The following is an 18,694-nucleotide window of genomic DNA, read 5'->3' as shown; positions in this document are numbered from 1 at the left end:
TAGTATTATAGAGACCATATAATATAACATAACATAACATGAAAAGTTGATTCCTCAAAGAATTTGGTCTATATCATGAAATGTTATTATAAAGGATGTCTGTCGTAGAGAAGTCACTGTAATGCCAAACTATAGCGAAAAAAAAAGGTACAAAAGCAAGCTAATAGAGAGAGCAGAATGCAAATACCAGCGAGAGCAATAATAAAACTACCAAAGGAGACAGAATTGAAGACAAACTTCTATTATCAAATTCTACTTCAGAATAGTGTAAAGGTTGGAACAGTTGTATTTATGAACTCACAAGTTCGATAAAACTTAATATAACAAGTCAACGGGAAAAAATAAATGAAAAACTAATGGAATACAAAACAGCTGGGCTCCGTAAAGCAGCCCGTTGCCTCGACAGCAAATATGGCATATAATTTACCATGCTGCAAAACTGTCTTTCGTCGTCTAATGAACACACCTTGGGAAAAAAGTATACAACTCACATAAAATCACCTGTTCTTAAACGTTCCAATTATGAAAAACTGCGATACAGTTGCTCTGGTTCACTTTACTGGAACAGATTTTTGCAGGCTTCAATATCACTTGCTTGTGAATCTAATACTCCTTGACCCGTAGGGCTAGAGCTAATAAATCCCGTGATGGCTGCAAATAAGTCCTTCTGGTAGAAGTCATCCGTTACCTTCTTCAGGATCTCATTCACCAACTTGAAGTCTATCGCCCCTGTCAAAACTAGCCTTGCAATTATCTCCCCGAAATTTGCTGGTGCTTTTGGTAAATCCATTGTGAGATCATCCAACTGAGAAGCAAAGTTCAAGCATCCAGTAGCCAAGTCGGTAGCAGTAAAAACCTTCTTAGCAAACAAGTGCTCGAGAAGTTGTGCAACTGGTTCGACACGTGGCGGACTTTTATCCAGTCCAAGGGATATGGCTTTTTCAACAACCTCAGGATAGAAGGCAGGGGATTTAAGTTCCTCAATGCACTGCAAAGCTTCGTCCAAAATCCGAACACTAAAATATTCCTCCAAAAGAGAAACTGTCTTTCTCTTCAGTTCTTCAGGACTTGCAGCTGGAGGTGCCTGAAGTTTCAGTTTCTCAGCAACAGGCAAAACGGTACTTGTTGGAGATGGCCTAACGGGTCCCAGAACTTGTGATAAAGGCTGGACGGAGGGTCCACCACTACCTTGTAAGAGGGCGCTGCTACTGCCACTTATGCCGCCACCACTACCCTGAGGCAGCAGCCTTGTGTTCAAGGACGGTGACTTGCCGATCAATGGCGGCTGAACACCACGTGGCATTGTCCGTGACCTAGGAACCTCCCAGTTGTCATTATCCATTCCTGGCATCCCGGGCATCTTTCTTGCACCTGGCATCCCTGGCATCATACCACCAGTGCCAGGTCGATTAATAGGGTAGCCACTGGGACCCAAATTCCCTTGAGGACCTGGAGGAACACGAGAATTTCTAATGCTTGCTGTAGCACCAGGACGTAACCCTAATGTCTTCTCTGCTTCCGAGTGGATCTCGTTGATGGTTTTGGCTTTCACCTGTAAAACAAAGTTAATACATCATGAGAAAGAAGTGTAGGACTAAACTAGTCAACTATTCCCTGCGTCCTAATTACGTGACACTTTTTCTTTTTAGTCTGCTCCAGAAAGAATGAGACGTTTTCTATATTTAGTAACAATTTACCTTTAAACTTCTGATTTTACCCTCAATGAGATGATTTATAGCCACAAAAATATCTTTTTGGATCCCATAAGTCCTTTCATTCTTAAATTATGTGCCCAGTCAAACATCTTCACATAAATTGAGACAGAAGGAGTATTACATAAGCAAGTCGTGTGTTACCTCTTCACGCCTAGGGACCCATTTATTGGCACGTAAATCCAGCACATCACGCACCATAAACCTTAGTCGTGATACCAGCTGAGGGTTTGTTGATAGTTCCTTCAATCGGTTAAAATAACTATCATTGATGTGCCTTGACATTTGCTTCTCGTCAAGCAGCTTACCAATGGTGTTGAAGAACTGACATATAGCTTCAACGTTCTCTTCTTCTGGACAGCTTTTGGGATCTGGTGCTAATAGTTCCTGTTAACAAGTAAATTGATATGTTGAAGATATTTAAGTGGGAAAGGAACAAGATGATTAAGCTAATAGAAAACAATCAATAACCTGAACAATGTGATGAACAATCTTTTCAGGAACCATCTTTTGCTTCAAAAGCTCCCCAATAAGACGTATGTTTCCAAGAGTTCGCAATTTGATCAACCTTTCTTTGTCCTTGCGTTCTGACTGCTGCTCCGGAGCAGTCATTTGTCTTGCTTCTTCCCTCAATTTGGCAGCACCTTCAAATGCCTCTTGGCAATTATTCAGAAGAACTCGCTTAAAGGTGATTTCTTTCCCACCAGGTTCATCAGATGGAAATGGAGGAAGCTTCTTATTGAGATCAGAACAAAGCTGGGCATACATCGGGCAAAAGGTGGGTTCCAATACGGCCTTGTCAAATATCAAGGAGATCACACCCTGCAATATAGAAGGAGAGAATACGTCAGTTATCCAAGACATACGAGGGAAAACAAGACATTAGAGAAATATAGGTGTCTGAGAGATAGGAGTACCTTTAGAATGTCTGCACTTGTTATCCCTGAATCAATTAATTGACCTTTGAGAAGATCAAATTTCTCCGGTGTCAACTTGTTGAGTATTCTGCAAGATCGATAATACTTAAACCAATCATGTACACAATAATCATATCCTAAAAATTTACCTTCACATTATTTGCAAACTGTGATAAAACATCTGAAACCAAGAATGTCACGATTTATGTGGTGGTGTTTGGGCTTCGAGAGTCTAATGAATTTTTCTTTGACAGTCAATTTTTTATATGCTTTTAAATATTTGAGTTGTTAATTATTTCGACTTATAGTACTTTTGAAGTTGTTTCCAAATATGTAAATTTTATTTTAAAAAACTTAAAAGATTCTACGTCCGAATTCACGGTCAAAATTAAGAAGTTTGACTCTCGAAATCCCAACTATGACACATAAATTGGGGCAGCGACTTGTAACTTTAAGAACAAAACCATATCAAAACCTTATTTTATTATTTACAGTAAGTAGTTCCACGGACTAGTGATGGCTTATTATATCCATGCGTATGAGAAAAGGTAGTGAAGAAGAGCAAATCGCAGTTCCTTACTGTTAATATGTGGTGAAAAATAGCCTCGAATTACGATATGAAACATTGTTAAAAGCATTGGTAAGAACTTCCAGAAAGATTACCCCTTGACTGTTTTCAAGACACGATCTTTATCAGAAAGAGTGCCCCTTCGGACTGACCATGGCACATCAGCTTTGATCAGTGTAGCAGCAGGACCTCCCTGTCCCTGGTGCACAAACAATTGAACTTTGAGCAGAACAAAAAAGAAACTGTTGCTAGTGCAAGGAATAAGCTTTAAAAAGAGAGAGAGAGAGAGAGAGAGAGAGAGAGAGAGAGAGAGAGAGAGAGAGAGATTATGTAGGGAAAAAGAGCTATCCCTTAAATTAATCTAACTGATTTTCCACATTATGTCAATAAGATAATACAGCTACTTGTTTGTACACCTAATTTTAATACTAACAACCACAGTACTCGATAAAGGAATTTCCCTGTATGCATGAGCAGGTGACGTAGTAATCAAGTATATTATATTTCTTTCATTGCTGATGTCTTTCAGAAAGCATAGAAAACTAAACTCGCCGTTGGGAGTACAAACAACAACTTACCCAGTGTTAGTGGGATCTGTGGAGGGTGGTGTGTACACAGCCTTACTCCTACCTTGTGAAGGTAGAGAGGCTGTTTTGAAAGACCCTAGGCTCAAAAGCAGGAAAAAATGAACAGAAGTTCTTTAAATCATGGTTAATAGCACTTTTAGTCCTTCAGTTATAGGAAAATTTCAATTTTAGTCCTTCTGAAATTTGACTAAGCACATCTAACCTTAAATTACTTGAAATGTACATTTTGATCCATTTGCTTATGAATAAACACAAATTGAGGGTAAGATTGATTACACATGTAGCATGTTAAGATTGTATTGCTACTCATATTTGAGGATAATATATATACTTTAACAACATAGTCTAAATATAACATATTTCCTAGACCGGGGACCAAAAACACAAATTTTAATTAATTGTAGGTTAAATGTTTTGAGTGATATATCACTAGTACCAAACTCAGAATTTGCGGACAACTGAGGGACCAATAATGCTATTAGCCCTTAAATCAATAATGAACATTCTCCAACATGCGCAATTTAGAAAACCTATCATGAAGAAATGAATTACCCCGTGGTTGGCAGATACTTGAGCTCTTGCAAACTGTGAGTTAAGCTGCTCTTGCCAGTTATACTGGCCACCAAATTCCCTGTTTTCTCGAAGTGCTTCCCATGACCTCTCCTCTAGGGGGGCAGAAATTTGTGTTGATCTATTACGCCAGTCACGGTTGTCTGGTTCAGAATAACGACCCTGAGATTGAGCCTGCTGCACCTACAGAAACACAAATTAAACTGGACAATCAGGCAACAGAAAGTAAATAATGCAAGAAAGTGAAATAGAAAATATACAAACATTAGAAAATAATGAATCAGAACTGCTCTTTAGCTCACAAAATTACCAAAAGCATCAAATATTCCTTTTCCTTTTGCGGTGGGGAGGAAAGAAATGCCAACAAAATAATCAGATGAAACGAAATACAATTTTTTATACCAAAAGACTGTTTGGTCAAGCTTCTGGAAAGCCAAAAGTGCTTATTTTAGAAAGTGGAGGTGACGGTCAATCTTTTAGTGAAAAATTAAGTGAGTTTGAGTAGTAGCAACAGTAGTTTTCCAGAAGCTCTGAAAAAGTAACTTCTCCACTGAAGCACATTTGAAACATTGGCCAAGCACAAAGTACTGCTCTAATATTGGCAAAAGTGCTTTTAAATTGACTAGCCAAACACAAACTGCTACTATCCAAAAATACTTTTTCTGTTTTTCAAGCTCTTCTAAGAAAAAGAACTTTCCAAAATTCAAAATAAACAGATTTTGGAAGCTTGGCCAAACAAGCTACAAGTCTAATATCAAGTCAGACAGAAACTCACATTGGTATCAACGCGAGCCCGAGAGGGATCTTCACCAAACAGTTCAGCTTCAACTTCATGTTTGATTTGCAGAATAACCTCAGGTAACTGTAGGACAACCGCCTAGAAGACAACAATTACCACAATCAAGGACAAGCATAGAAATCATGAAAATCCACCATGATATCTTCTCTTCTTTTTTTTTTCTTTTTTTTTTTTTTGGGTAGCTGGAATCGGGAGAAATCTAAAAGATGGAAGAGGAAGACTAAATTGTCAATGATACAAATTACATCACAGTCGATACCTATCAGTAAAAAAGGTCAGTTTTGTGTCGCTAACATTTTTAAACATGGATATTACCTCCCTCAGTTGCAGGAGCTGATCTCGAGTATACCGAACACGTTCATGGTTCTCCAAACGAGAATCTCCAGTCTACAATGATAAAAGTGAGTTACGACAAACAGAACCTTCAGAACAGGAAGTTCTTAAAATGAATTTCAAGAAAGAAGATAAAGCATTTTGAGCTAGCATAAAAAACAGAAAGTACCATTAAAATACAAATCCAGCAAGAAAGCATTGATCAGAACCGATATCTTATTGTGAAAATAAGGGAACATGCAATGAATTGATTGTAAGAATTTAAAATATTTCTACATGCTTTACGAAGTTCATAAGACTTCCAGTGTTAGTAGAGTTCTTTATGGGCGGCCTGATAATTCTTAAGTGCCCACCTAAAGCCTACTAGTGATTTTCCACCCATATTTACTGCAGATACACAACTAAAGTGAGCTGCCAAGAATTAGGACGTTAACAAGAACGTATAATTCAAATATTATGTGCACAGACATTTCTATTGTACCAATAACAATACAATACATTTTAATCAACACAAGCCAGAGACCTTATCAGAAAACAACTCAAATCATCTACATGCGTACAAATATAAACATTGACACCTTTGCTTATAGATTAATAATATACAGATTCATGCATAAAATGCAGCACAACGGTCTACAACAGGAAGAAATAGAATAAAGTTTCTATAGACACAATTGGATAATGCATCAGAGATATATCCAACCTTGAACTGGTTACGGTCGGATATATGAATCCCCTATAACCGACCCATTCTAATCTGCCCCATTTCATTTATCCCCTTCACAGGAAAATTACATTGTGCATATAAAGTCAAATTTATTTTTTGACATACAGTGGATGTTGAATCCCATTGGCTTTTTCATGTGTTTACTTCTTTATATTTTGGATTACATTAGCGAAACTCCTGGCGCAATCACCGATTCAAATGCTTAATAATTTGTCTCCTGAAGCAAATTAGGGGTTCTCTAACGCAGAAATCAAAAGCTAGATAAGAAAAGATTAGATGTTTCACATTGAGAAACAACTAAGCATCAACAATATGTAGCTAGATAGGAACAAGATTAGATTTTTCACATTTAGAAGAAACAACCAAACATCAAACAATAGGTAGCTGGATGGGAGAAAGATCAGATTTTTCACATTGAGAAAACTAAACATCAAACAATAGGTAGCTGGATGGGAGAAAGATCAGATTTTTCACATTGAGAAAATTAAACATCAAAAATAGGTAGGTAGATCGGAAAAAGATCAGATTTTTCACATTGAGAAAACTAAACATCAAAAATAGGTGACTAGATAGGAAAAAGATTAGAGTTTTCACGATGAGAAACAACTAAACATCAAACAATAGGGAGCTAGATAGGAAAAAGATTAGATTTTTCACATTGAGAAACAACTAAACATCAACAATAGGTAGCTAGATAGGAAAAGATTAGATTTTTCACATTGAGAAACAACAAAATATCAACAAAAGGTAAATCAACACATTCAAGATATGATAAACACTACAAAATATCAAAGAAAAAGCATACCCACAAAGTAAAAAAAAAAATCTATTTCAACCAGGGGCAGAGCTAGGGAGCATAAGGGAGTTTTGTCCCCTTCACCCGAAAACCCGTAAATTACAACAAAAACATACCAGTGTAATCCCACAAGTGGGGTTTAGAGAGGGTAGGATATCCGCAGACCTTACCACTCCACTAGATAGGAAAAAGATCAGATTTTTCACATTGGAAACAACCAAACATCAACAATATAGGTAAATCAACACATACAGGATATGATAGAAACAGCTCATCAAGAAAAAGCATACCCACATAGTAAAAATATCCACAGTTATCAACTATATAACCAATACCGTTAAGCAAAATAATAAAAAACAGCACAAGTATAAGACAAAGATTGTATTTTGCAAAACAAAAGCTATGCTTAAACTGTTCCCAATATAAATCAATCAATCAATCAACTATGCTTCAACCTTGAACTAGTTGGGGTCGGATATATGAATCACCTATTTAAAAAAAAATACCTAGAAAATAAAAAGTAGGGGTTCTCTAATGCAGAATCAAAAGCTAGATAGGAAAAAGATTAGAGTTTTCACATGGAAACAACCAAACAACAACAATAGGCAAATCAACACATTCAATATATCATAAAAACAGCTCGAAAAGATCAGATTTTTCACATTGAGAAACAACTAAACATGCTAGATAGGAAAAAGATTAAATCTTTCACATTGGGAAACAACAAAACATCAACAATAGATAAATCAACACATTCAGGATATGATAAAAACACAATAAACTATCAAGAAAAGCAAAGCCATAAAGCAAAAAAATCAATAATCTGAAAAAATAGAAAAAAGATTGAACCTTGAAAGACGAAAGAGAGGAATTAGAACCACCACCAAGAGCCAAATAACTGCTTCAAATGCTTCATTGTTGTTCTTTTGACAAATTGATGATTGAGGTTTGTTCTTTATGATATATGGAACCTATGTTTCAAATTTGAGCTTATTTGGAGTAGAATTTGTCTTCTAAAACAACTTAGGGACTCTTTAATGCAGAAATCACAAGCTAAATAGAAAAAAGATTCAATCTTTCACATAGGAAACAACCAAACATCACCAAAAGGTTGCTATATAGGAAAAAGATAAGATTTTTCACATGGGAAACAACCAAACATCAACAATAGGCAAATCAACACATTCAAGATATGATAAAAACACTACAAAATATCAAAAGAATACATAGATATGAAAAACTAGAGCAAAGATTCAACCAGGGGCACAACCAGGGAGCACAAGGGAGTTCTTCCTCGTTGCCCGAAAACCCGAAAATTACACTATATGTATACATTGAATTGCCTTGACTTTTTTGTGTGTTTACTTCTTTTTGGATTCTCTTAGCGAAATTCCTAGCTCCACCACTAATTCAAATGCTTAATAATTAATCTTCTAAGGTACTCCCTCCGTCTCAAAATATTTGTCGTCCATACTAAAAATACTTGTCTCAAAATATTTGTCGTTTTATTTAATCAAGACAGAATCAAGTAACTTTTTCCCATTTTACCCTTGTATTAATTAGCAACATTTAAGAGGTTCTCACCAGTGATGGAGTAGATATTTATTGAGGAGAGATTACATGAAATATGTCAAGAGGGTAAAATAGTCAAAATGCTGCCCTTATACATGCTTTCTTAAGGAGCGTGCAAATGAAAAATGCGACAAATATTTTAGACCGAGGGAGTATCCCATGGAATTAGTCGAGGTGCTTGAAAGCTGGCCCGGACACTAACGCTTATCAAAAAGTGTTGTCTTCTAAAGCAAATTAGGGGGTTCTCTACTGCAGAAATCACAAGCTAGATAGGAAAAAGATTCAATTTTTCACATTGAGAAACAACTAAGCATCAACAATAGGTAGCTGGATAGCAAAAAGATTAGATTTTTCACATGGAAAACAACCAAACAACAACAATAGGTAAATCAACACATTCAGGATATCATAAAAACACTACAAAATATCAAGAAAAAGGATACCCACAAAGTAAAAAAGAAAATCAATGAGGGGTACTAATTCATATGCTTAATAATTTGTCTTCTAACCTAATTAGGGGTTCTATCTAATGCAAAAATCACAAACTAGAAAGAAAAAAGATCAGATTTTTCACAAAAAAAAAAAAGCAACAAATAGATAAATCAAACACCTAGAAAATGTCAAGAAATAGGTCAAAATTGTTTTTTACGTCTATATAGTAGATATTGAGTCCCCTTGACTTTTTCCTTTATTTACTCTTTTATATTTTCGATTCCCTTAGCAAAATTCACGGCACCACCACTGATTCAAATACTTAATAATTTGTCTTCTAAAACATCTAATGCATAATCACAAGCTAGATATGAAAAAGATTAGATTTTTCACATTGGGAAACAACCAAACAATCAACAATAGCTAAATCAACACATTCAAGATAAGATAAAAACAATACAAAATATCATGAAAAAGCATACCCATAAAGTTAAAAGAAAACCATAGTTATCAACTATACAACCAATATAGTTAAGCAAGATAATAAGAAAGAGAACAAGTCAAAGACAGATTGTATTATATATTTCACATGGGAAGCAACAAAAACATCAAACAATAGGTAACTAGATAGGAAAAATATTACATTTTTCAAATGCCCATAAAGTAAAAAGACAATAAAACGGCAATAATAGGTAACTTCATAGTAAAAAGATTATATATTTCACATGGGAAGCAACAAAAACATCAAACAATAGGTAACTAGATAGGAAAAATATTACATTTTTCAAATACCCATAAAGTAAAAAGACAATAAAACGGCAATAATAGGTAACTTCATAGTAAAAAGATTATATATTTCACATGGGAAGCAACAAAAACATCAAACAATAGGTAACTAGATAGGAAAAAGATTACATTTTTTGCATACCCATAAAGTAAAAAACAACAAAACAGCAATAAATAGGTGGCTAGATAGGAAAAGATTAGATTTTTCACATACCCATAAAGTAAAAAAACAATAAAACAGCAAATAACAGGTAGCTAGATAGGACAAGATTACATTTTTCACATACCCATAAAGTAAATAACAATAAAATAGCAACAATAGGTAGCTAGATAGAAAAAAGATCAGATTTTTCACATGGGAAACAACAAAACATCAACAATAGACAAATCAACATATTCAGGATATGATAAGAAACAGCTAGAAAATATCAACCACGAAGTAAAAAGTGAATTTCGTATGTTTACTTGTTTATATTTTGAATTAACGAAACTCCGGGCTCCACCACTGATTCTAATACTTAATAATATGTAGGGGTTGTCTAATGCAGAAATCACAAGCTAGATAGGAAAAACATTAGATTTTTCACATAGGAAACAACCAAACATCAACAATAGATAGCAAATATATAAGCCTATGCTTAATAATTTGTCTTCTAAACAAATTAAGGGTTGTCTAATGCAGAAATCACAAGCTAGACAGAAAAAAGATTAGATTTTTTTTCACATGGGAAACAACCAAACAACAAGAATAGACAAATCAAACAGCTAGAAAACATCAAGAAAAAACACACAAAACCAATAGACGTACTGTAACCTGAAAATTACAACAACAACAACATACCACTGTAATCCCACAAGTGGGATCGGAGGGTAGCATGAACGCAGACCTTACCATATATATATATTTTTTTTAAACTTGGTACTGTAACCTTAACATATCAAAAAAAAAAAAAAAAAATTTGTATCTGCATGTTTACTGCTTTGTATTGTGGATTCTTTTAACGAAATTCTTGGCTCCGCCACTCAGGGGCGGAATTATAGGGTTGCAAGGGATGTCAATCGAACCCCCTTCGTCGAAAAATTACACTATATATATGGGGTCAATTTTTTGATTCATGTATAAATATTAATGTTGCATCCCCTTAACATATTGGAGAACTCAACCCAGCGGCTGTGGGTTCGATTCTCTGTAACAACACTTTTTAACCCTTTTTCATCCCGTCCCTTTTTCTTGAACCCCCTTATCAAATGTCCAGCTCCGCCCGCCACTAATTCAAATACTTGATAATTTGTTTTAAAAGTTCTGTAATGCAGAATTACAAGCTAGATAGGAAAAAGATTATATTTTTCACATGGCAAAAACAACCAAACAACAACAACAATAGGTAAATCAACATCTTCAAAATATGATTAAACAAAAAAAAAAAAAAAAACTCAAAATATCTAGCTTGTTAGGGACAGACCATAAGGTCAAAAATATTATATTTTCGTGTGTTTACTTCTTTATATTTTGATTCTTTTGAGCCGAGGGTCTTTCGGAAATAGCCTCCCTACCAAAGTGGGAGGTAAAGCGGGAGGTAAGGTCTGCGTACATTTAACCCTCCCCGACCCCACACTATGGGATTCAACAAAAGATAAATCAAACAGCTAGAAAAAAATCAAGAAAAACGAATAGATCTAAAAATAGAAAGAAAAAAAAAAGGAAAGAACCTTAAAAGATGGACGAAGAAATGGAAGATCAGAATTAGTAGTAGATGTAGATGAAGATGATGATGAGGTGTCAAAGCGAGAGCCAAATACTACTCTGCTTCTATTACCACCACTACCACCACCTGGTCTTAAACTTATCACCGTTTGATCACCTTTCTGCATAATCTCTCCACCGTTCGATCAATTCCCAACACCACACACGAGAAAAACAAATTAAATCTAAAGCAACAACGAACGGATAAAATTGATAGATACAGATTAACGTGTATCTATCTATTAATTATATAATTGATTGATTGATTGATAGAAAGAGATGTGAAGATTAGATTTTTAGAGAGAGAGAAAGTGAAATTCTAGAGAGAGAGAGAGATTGATTTTCCTCTCTTCTCTGCTGGGTTACGAGAGGCGATTGTGAAGACGGTGAGGAAAACCAAAAAGAAAAAAAAAACTTTTGGGGACAATTTTGGTATTATTAGATTTATACAGCCCGTTTGGATCGGCTTATAAGTTGTTTTCAATTTTTTTTTAGCGTTTGGCTGACCAGCTTAAAGTTATTTTGTGTTTAAAATAAGCTCAAAAAATTAATCGGCCTCATTTGACTTAGCTTATCTAAAAAAAATAAGTTAGATTACCCCCAACTTATTTTTTTTAACAGCTTATAAGCATAAGCCCATCCAAACAGGCTCATACATGGGTACTTTGGGGACATATTGAGTGAGGAGCTACAAGTTAATCTCAAAAATATTTTATCGCAAAGATTATTTCTATATTATTTTATTAAGTTTATAGAAAGAGTAATTAAAAAATCCACTAAATCTTATACTTACCGCGCTCAATATCACTAGTTTACCATAAAATTGTGCACTATACAAATATACTTTAAAAAAAAAAAAATCGTTCGGTTTTGGTAAGTGCTTTGAGGCCTGATTAATCGAGATTCGCATTAAAAAATCACATTTTTAGAGTGGCTTGCTTTCTAGCGAAAACAATTTTATTTCAGAAATTTGAATTCGAATTCGATAATTAATAATGAAATTAGCGAGCATAGTACTTTTTGACCCTTCAGTTATGGTAGATTTTGATTTGTTCCTTGTGAGTTAAACTCTAATTAAATAGAGTAATACTGAAACGAAATGATAAAAGTGATAGATACAAATTAATGTGATCTATCTATTTGTATCATATGAGGATAGAGATAAAGATTAGATTTTTAGAGAGAGAAAGTGAATTCCAGAGAGAGATAGGTTGTTTTTTCTCTCTTCTCTACGGGAATGGAAAATGGGGAAGGGAAAGAGAGGCCTTTGAGAGGAAGAAAAAAAAAACACTTTTGGGGTTGGGGTAGTTTTAATCTCATATCATAAGGTGATTAGGATTAAAATTAGTTTTTATTAATAACTGAGGAATCAAATGAACTATTAACCCCATAAACAAATGTTATTAGCAGATTGTAGAAATTTAGCTAAGTACTGTTTGACAAGGCTCACTTTCTTGCCCTTGAACATTATTTCAAGTTTAGATTTTTGCCACATGAACTTCTTGATATTAATTTTAGCCCCAAATTGAAAAGAGAAAATGTGAAAAGAAGGCGATACAGGAAACTATAAAAGCAAAAAAAAAAAAAAAAAAAAAAAAAACACACACACACTTTAAATATGTTACTCCCTTCGTCCCAAAAAGATTATCGTGGTTTGATTTGGCATAAAGTTTAAGAAACAAAGAAAAACTTTTGAAATGTGTGGTCTAAACAAGCCGTAGATATTTGTGTGGCTGTAAATCATCCATAAAGTTAAATTGTTTCTAAATATAAAAATGTGTCAATCTTTTTGGGCAGACTAAAAAGGAAAGGAAGACAATCTTTTTGGGACAGAGGGAATAGTATTTATTTGGAACTATATCTTTTTTTATTTGGTACTTGTGTTAGGACTCCGATTAATTCAAAGTTACGCTATGTAAGAAAAATTAAAGGGAAAAGCGCTCCTTACGAGCATTTTTCCATATATAGACTCAAATCTAAGACCTTTAATTAAAGGTGAGGAAATCTATTCATCCCATCACAATTCGTGGTGATAATTTGGATATCAATCAAGCACCAAGAATGAGGAAATTTAGATATTAATGTTACATAGCATATGGTGCAATTTGTGCACTAAGATTTGGTTTTAACATTTTAATCGTCATCATTTTACTTATCAGGATATAGCGCCATTTATTACGCGACATAATGAAGGCAAAAATTATTTTTCTTCACTATAAGATCTTTTTATCAGTTATAATTATCTTTTATAAACTATCGAATACAAAACATCATGTGTACGATGAATAATAAAGAAAGATTCTCATTAAAGGCTTGTTTTAGCGAATTTATCGTCGTTTTGTAACTTGTTGGATATCCATCCAATAGTTTTGGTAATTGTACTTATACAATTAACTTATATTAGGGTTATGTGTATTCAAAGTGATAAAAGGGGAAACGAATGATAGCATAAACGATATAAGTGATTTGCTCTTTTCACATGTTTTTTTTCGGTATAATTGGTAAAGTCTATATAATTTGGTTAAGATAATATAAATACTTTGTTGGAAAAAAAAATATATAAATGCTTCAACTTAGATATTTGATCAATCAATTACGTTTCAATAGTTAATGTGAAACGTATGATTATAGATAGAGTAGTCCAATAACTAGAATGGTAGCATAAATTAAGTATAGCTTTTTGTACAAATTTTTTTATCAAGTTTAAAATATGACTAATTAAATTTTTGTTTCGTCTAACTCTTCTTATAATAACTATTTCTATTTTCACATTTTTATTTAACCACATTTGGATTCACTAAAAGAGTGAACAAAACATATTTCCACATCGCTCAAATTTAAGACAAGGGAAAAAAGTGTTACGCTTCTGTCGTTTGGTTACAATAGAAAGAAAAGAAAAGGAATATGTTAAATTTGACTAAAATGTCTTTTTTTGAGTTTACAAACCATTTTTTTCTTCATAAATGAAAATTCCCTTTGTTTTATATCTCTAATTAAAAATTAATTTTGATTTCACTATTAAGTGGTAATTAAGGTTTCTCTAAAAAAGAATTGTGAGGTTAAACGAAATTTATAAATGATTGTCAAGCATTGAAGATATAAGAATGACTTCAACATCACAGACCTTATGAAAATAGTCATTTAATAAATATTGGATAATGCATAGAATAATAGTTAGAGATGACATTTGATGATAACACCATGCTATGCCGCATAGCTTGCTTCTCACAGAACTTGTGGTGAGCGAGACAAAAGTTCAATTTTCGAAGATAAAAATATTACAAAATTTGTACCAACAAAGCATATATGGATATTTTCATTAAATAAGCAATTGTTGGCACAGTAGTAAAAAATTTATGACAGTGCGACTAGAAGGTCATAAGTCAGGTAAATAATCTCTTTCTGAATTTTAAAGTTGTACACAAAACGTGACTAGAATATTAATTGTTCAAAGGTTGGGGGTAAATGTTTGATTTTCAAAATAAAGTTGGATGGAAAATTTTAACCCAATAATAGTATACCTCATACTAAGCCAGAAAATGAAGGGAGAATTTGGACACAAAGATAAAAGTTATTGCAGTGAAACGAGAAGATCACGAGTTCAAATCATAAAAATTGCTTCTCGAAAAAGGACAAGGTAAAGTTATATTCAATTTATCCATCCATAGCGGTTGAGACCCACACATAACAAGAACTTAAATTTTACCTAGCGTTAAAATAGAATGAAGAATACAGGTATAGAAACTAATAATTTAGCTCTCATTTCCTTTCTTCCAAATCTCTTAACTGTCTAAAAAAAAAAAAGTCTAGTTCAAACAAGCATTTAACAAACATTGGATAATGCATAATAAATCATAGTCTTGAGTAAATACTTACTCGCAAAAAGTATAACACTTATATCCTTTTAATTAGGACTATTGAAGACCCTACAATTTTTTCTAATTTCTCCATCATCACCTAAAAGTACATTAATATTTCCCATCTTGATCATAGCCTTAGCAAAACTCTTTCTAAATGCATTTCCACTAGCTGCAAATCTTGAAACAATTGGTGCACTTATTTTATCCAAAGCAAGTTCTTGATCAATCTTCAAAACCCCCTTTTTCTGCAAGATTTGATTATAGAATTGATTGTCAACGGTAAAAGACGTATTTTGATCCAAAAATGTCGTTGGAACGTCGTCCAATGTAGTTGGTGCGCTCGACGTGTTACAAAGCCTGAAAAGTTCCGTAGCCAATTTAGGATCCATCGTGGGGTCCGGTTTTCCCGTACCTTGAAAATTCGAAACCCGAGATCGAAAAGAAAAGCAATGTGCAACTCCAACTGTATGAGCTCCTAGTAACGCCACCATGTCGTTTTTGTTTAGGCCAATGGTTCTGAAGAATCGTAAAGTTTCCGACACCGACCGAGCCGGGCCGGGCAACCTGACTTCCCGAGGCGTCCGATACGAGCCCGTCGCGCCGGCCCGTTGGGACGGTATATTTGGGCCCACCGGCTAAAGAAACTGCATCTCGAGTAGCTAGTGACACAATGTCTGCACATGAAACAATTGAAGGACAAGTAGATTCTAATTTTTCCTTAACTTCATCAATTAGTTCATAACCTCGTACTGTAAAATTAGGACCAGAATCTTTCTCTGATGTTTGATTTTTTGATGAATCCGAATCTATCAATACAGATGCGTCACAACCCTGATACAATAGTTACACACAAAAAAAAAAAGATTAATATATGACCATATAACAAAAATATTTGAAGTTATTATAGTTTGCAATGAAGACATTAAGAAGCTAGCTGCTTCATAAAAATAGACTTAGTTCCTATTTTTGTGCTATTAGGCATAAAATTCAAGTTCTACGCATTGACAGTGTACAGATATTTACATAATTAGTTTATTATAAGATAAGTGTAGATAACTCTATTTAGTATTGATTAATTGGTAACTTTGAATGAATGGTAGGTAACTTGTCATGACATGCTAAATTACATTAATGATGTAAAAAGATCATATTACTGTCAATGTATATAAGTTAAATTCTATAGTAATGAGTTTAAGTTATATTCGTCGACAACGTAATTTTTTTTACACTCTCGGGTCACCTTTACGTGTTTTCATAGGTAGTCTGTCATATTTTCAAAATTACATACATATATATATATATATATATATATTTTGGTGACGCCATAGTGTAGATTTTTTTAATACACCATCGATATTGTGTATTTAAGTTAAACCCCATAGTAATTATAAGTACGTTTCTATATGATAAACTTTAATCAATTGATAGTCCGTCCTTACTCTGACACCACAATTATGAAAATGCAAGCTGAACAAATTTCTCTTTTATGGAGAATTACCTATGGATATAATTTTTAGGTGATATAATCATATAAAAATTTATTTACATCATCGGTGTAAGTTAAACTATATAGTACTTAAATGTAAGTCTAAATGATAAGCTTCAATTGATAGCTCGATAACTAACATGCTATAATATCACCACGCAGATCATATATTTTTTAAAAAAATTATCAATATATATGTAACTTAAATCCGTACTTACTCTGACACCACAGTCATGAAAATGCAATCGAAGCAAAGCTCCAGTAATAGAACGATCACTTTTGAACCTCTTTTGCACTACACTTTTCACAATGGATTCAGCCTTTGGACAATTTGTATTATAGAAACCAATTCTGAGTTGAGCTGATACTAAATCTTGAGAAAAATAACCCAAAAACATCAACAATAATGCCACTATCTTCATCTTTTTTTATTTGTTTGTTATACTTTTGAACCTAATAGTAACTAAATCAAGAGAAGTAGATACTAATAATTCAAAAGAACTACGTATTGGAAACCATTTATATAGAGCTGCAAGAATCATAATTTTGAGCTGAAGTTTGAAGTGTTCAACTATGTATCACTTTCGCATTTTTGTACATCTGGTAAGTTTATTATGAGAATATACTTGCATGAGCCGGCAAAAATAGTAGCCAGTTAGAAGCACATACTCAAAGTAGCCGGCACTATACAGTAGGTTATTACCCTGACTTAAAGTGTCGTATTTTAAGTTATATATATCGATATTGTAAAAAGGAATCAAATTATACTGATACCAGTATAGTTTAACTTGTGAGACTATAGGTCATTTACTATTTGTATCATATTAATTAACAATTAATGTGTATGGTAGATTTTACTAGTTGAGATTCGTGCTGCATATATAGAGGCCATTTAAATGGAAGTCTCTCGACCAGAGTCTCTCCATTCTCAAGGGTTGAAATCAAGACCTCAGTTAATGGTGGAATAAGATAGTAGGTCTCTTACTATGTTTACCATGTTAACAATTAATGCTAGCTTTTCATAGATTTTATTTGTAATTTATTGGTATAATCATTTTGGTATATATTTTTATGGCCCGACTAATATAATCGCACAACATATATAGAGCCCATTTAAAGAAAAGCTCTCCGATCAGGGTGTTTCTCGATCTAAATTTTTTAACCAGAGACCTCTAGTTAATTAAAGAATGGAGAGTACCCCACCATGGAATATTAGAACAGTGGTTTCAGCCTGTAGACAATTAGAACTAGCAAAAACCAACTTAATTAAAAATTAAGCTGACAAAAGGTCATGGAATAAATAAAAGAACAAGAAGAAAAAACACATTACAACCCCAGTATCCTAAATCACTGTTAATTACTCCCTCCATTTCATAATAAGTGTTTTTTTAGGCTTTTCAATTTTTTTCAAAATACATGGTACTTTAAGATTTCAAGAATACTTTGGGCAGATTCTTTCAAAATTGTCCTTATTTAAATAATCAAGATTTATTAACTACCTTTTCTTTCTTGAGAGTTGTTAAATTGCCACACTAATTTGACCCAAATTTGACCACAATTATGTAAAACCATCATAACCTCTATTATAAAATTTTAAATTAAGATAAACTTTGAGAAGAAACAATAGAAATAATATTAAGTAAGCATAAATTATTAAATTTGACCAAAATAGTCATATGAATTTACCTCATTTGGGCCATTGTGGCAAAAATAGTGTGGCCAAAAAACCTTATTGTTCTTTTTATAGACATTTTGATTATGTAAGCACAATTTGATTAGGGATAAGTTAGTAAAAACACTCCTAA

General features: G+C 33.5%; 1 protein-coding gene, 1 non-coding gene and 1 pseudogene across 4 annotated transcripts; all 3 read right to left on the bottom strand.

The window, feature by feature from the left end:
• Positions 1-225: 225 nt before the first annotated feature.
• On the bottom strand, positions 226-11,933 carry LOC132637001 (eukaryotic translation initiation factor-like). 3 transcript variants are annotated; one of them, XM_060354123.1, is made up of 9 exons: positions 11,510-11,933; positions 5,469-5,540; positions 5,130-5,231; positions 4,337-4,531; positions 3,293-3,396; positions 2,630-2,717; positions 2,184-2,534; positions 1,857-2,099; positions 226-1,552 (listed from the first exon to the last, which is right to left on the bottom strand). In XM_060354123.1, exons 1-9 carry the CDS (start codon positions 11,669-11,671, stop codon positions 557-559), a joined length of 2,313 nt encoding a protein of 770 aa, XP_060210106.1. In that variant the 5' UTR covers positions 11,672-11,933; the 3' UTR covers positions 226-556. The 3 variants fall into 3 exon arrangements, with proteins under 3 accessions (XP_060210106.1, XP_060210107.1, XP_060210105.1); XM_060354124.1 differs by having other exon boundaries at positions 4,337-4,528; XM_060354122.1 differs by having other exon boundaries at positions 4,337-4,537; positions 11,510-11,932.
• On the bottom strand, positions 5,789-5,894 carry LOC132639024 (small nucleolar RNA snoR103). Its single transcript, XR_009582071.1, has one exon. It is a non-coding gene; the product is annotated as a small nucleolar RNA snoR103 (small nucleolar RNA).
• Positions 11,934-15,447: 3,514 nt separating the features above from the next.
• Positions 15,448-17,311, bottom strand: LOC132638824 (peroxidase 44-like; annotated as a pseudogene).
• Between the last annotated feature and the right edge of the window lie 1,383 nt (positions 17,312-18,694).

The sequence above is a fragment of the Lycium barbarum genome, chromosome 4, assembly GCF_019175385.1.
Source record: "Lycium barbarum isolate Lr01 chromosome 4, ASM1917538v2, whole genome shotgun sequence".
Taxonomy (NCBI): Eukaryota; Viridiplantae; Streptophyta; class Magnoliopsida; order Solanales; family Solanaceae; genus Lycium; species Lycium barbarum.
Note: the sequence above shows the minus strand (reverse complement) of the source record. Positions and strands in the feature narration are given on the sequence as shown.

Coding starts and splice junctions, on each gene's coding strand:
- LOC132637001 (XM_060354122.1), bottom strand. CDS start 11,671: ATGCAGAAAGGTGATCAAACGGTGATAAGTTTAAGACCAGGTGGTGGT. Junction 5,541..11,509: donor TTCTTCGTCCATCTTTTAAG/GTTCTTTCCTTT, acceptor TTATCATTGTAG/ACTGGAGATTCTCGTTTGGA. Junction 1,553..1,856: donor GGGTCCCTAGGCGTGAAGAG/GTAACACACGAC, acceptor TTTGTTTTACAG/GTGAAAGCCAAAACCATCAA.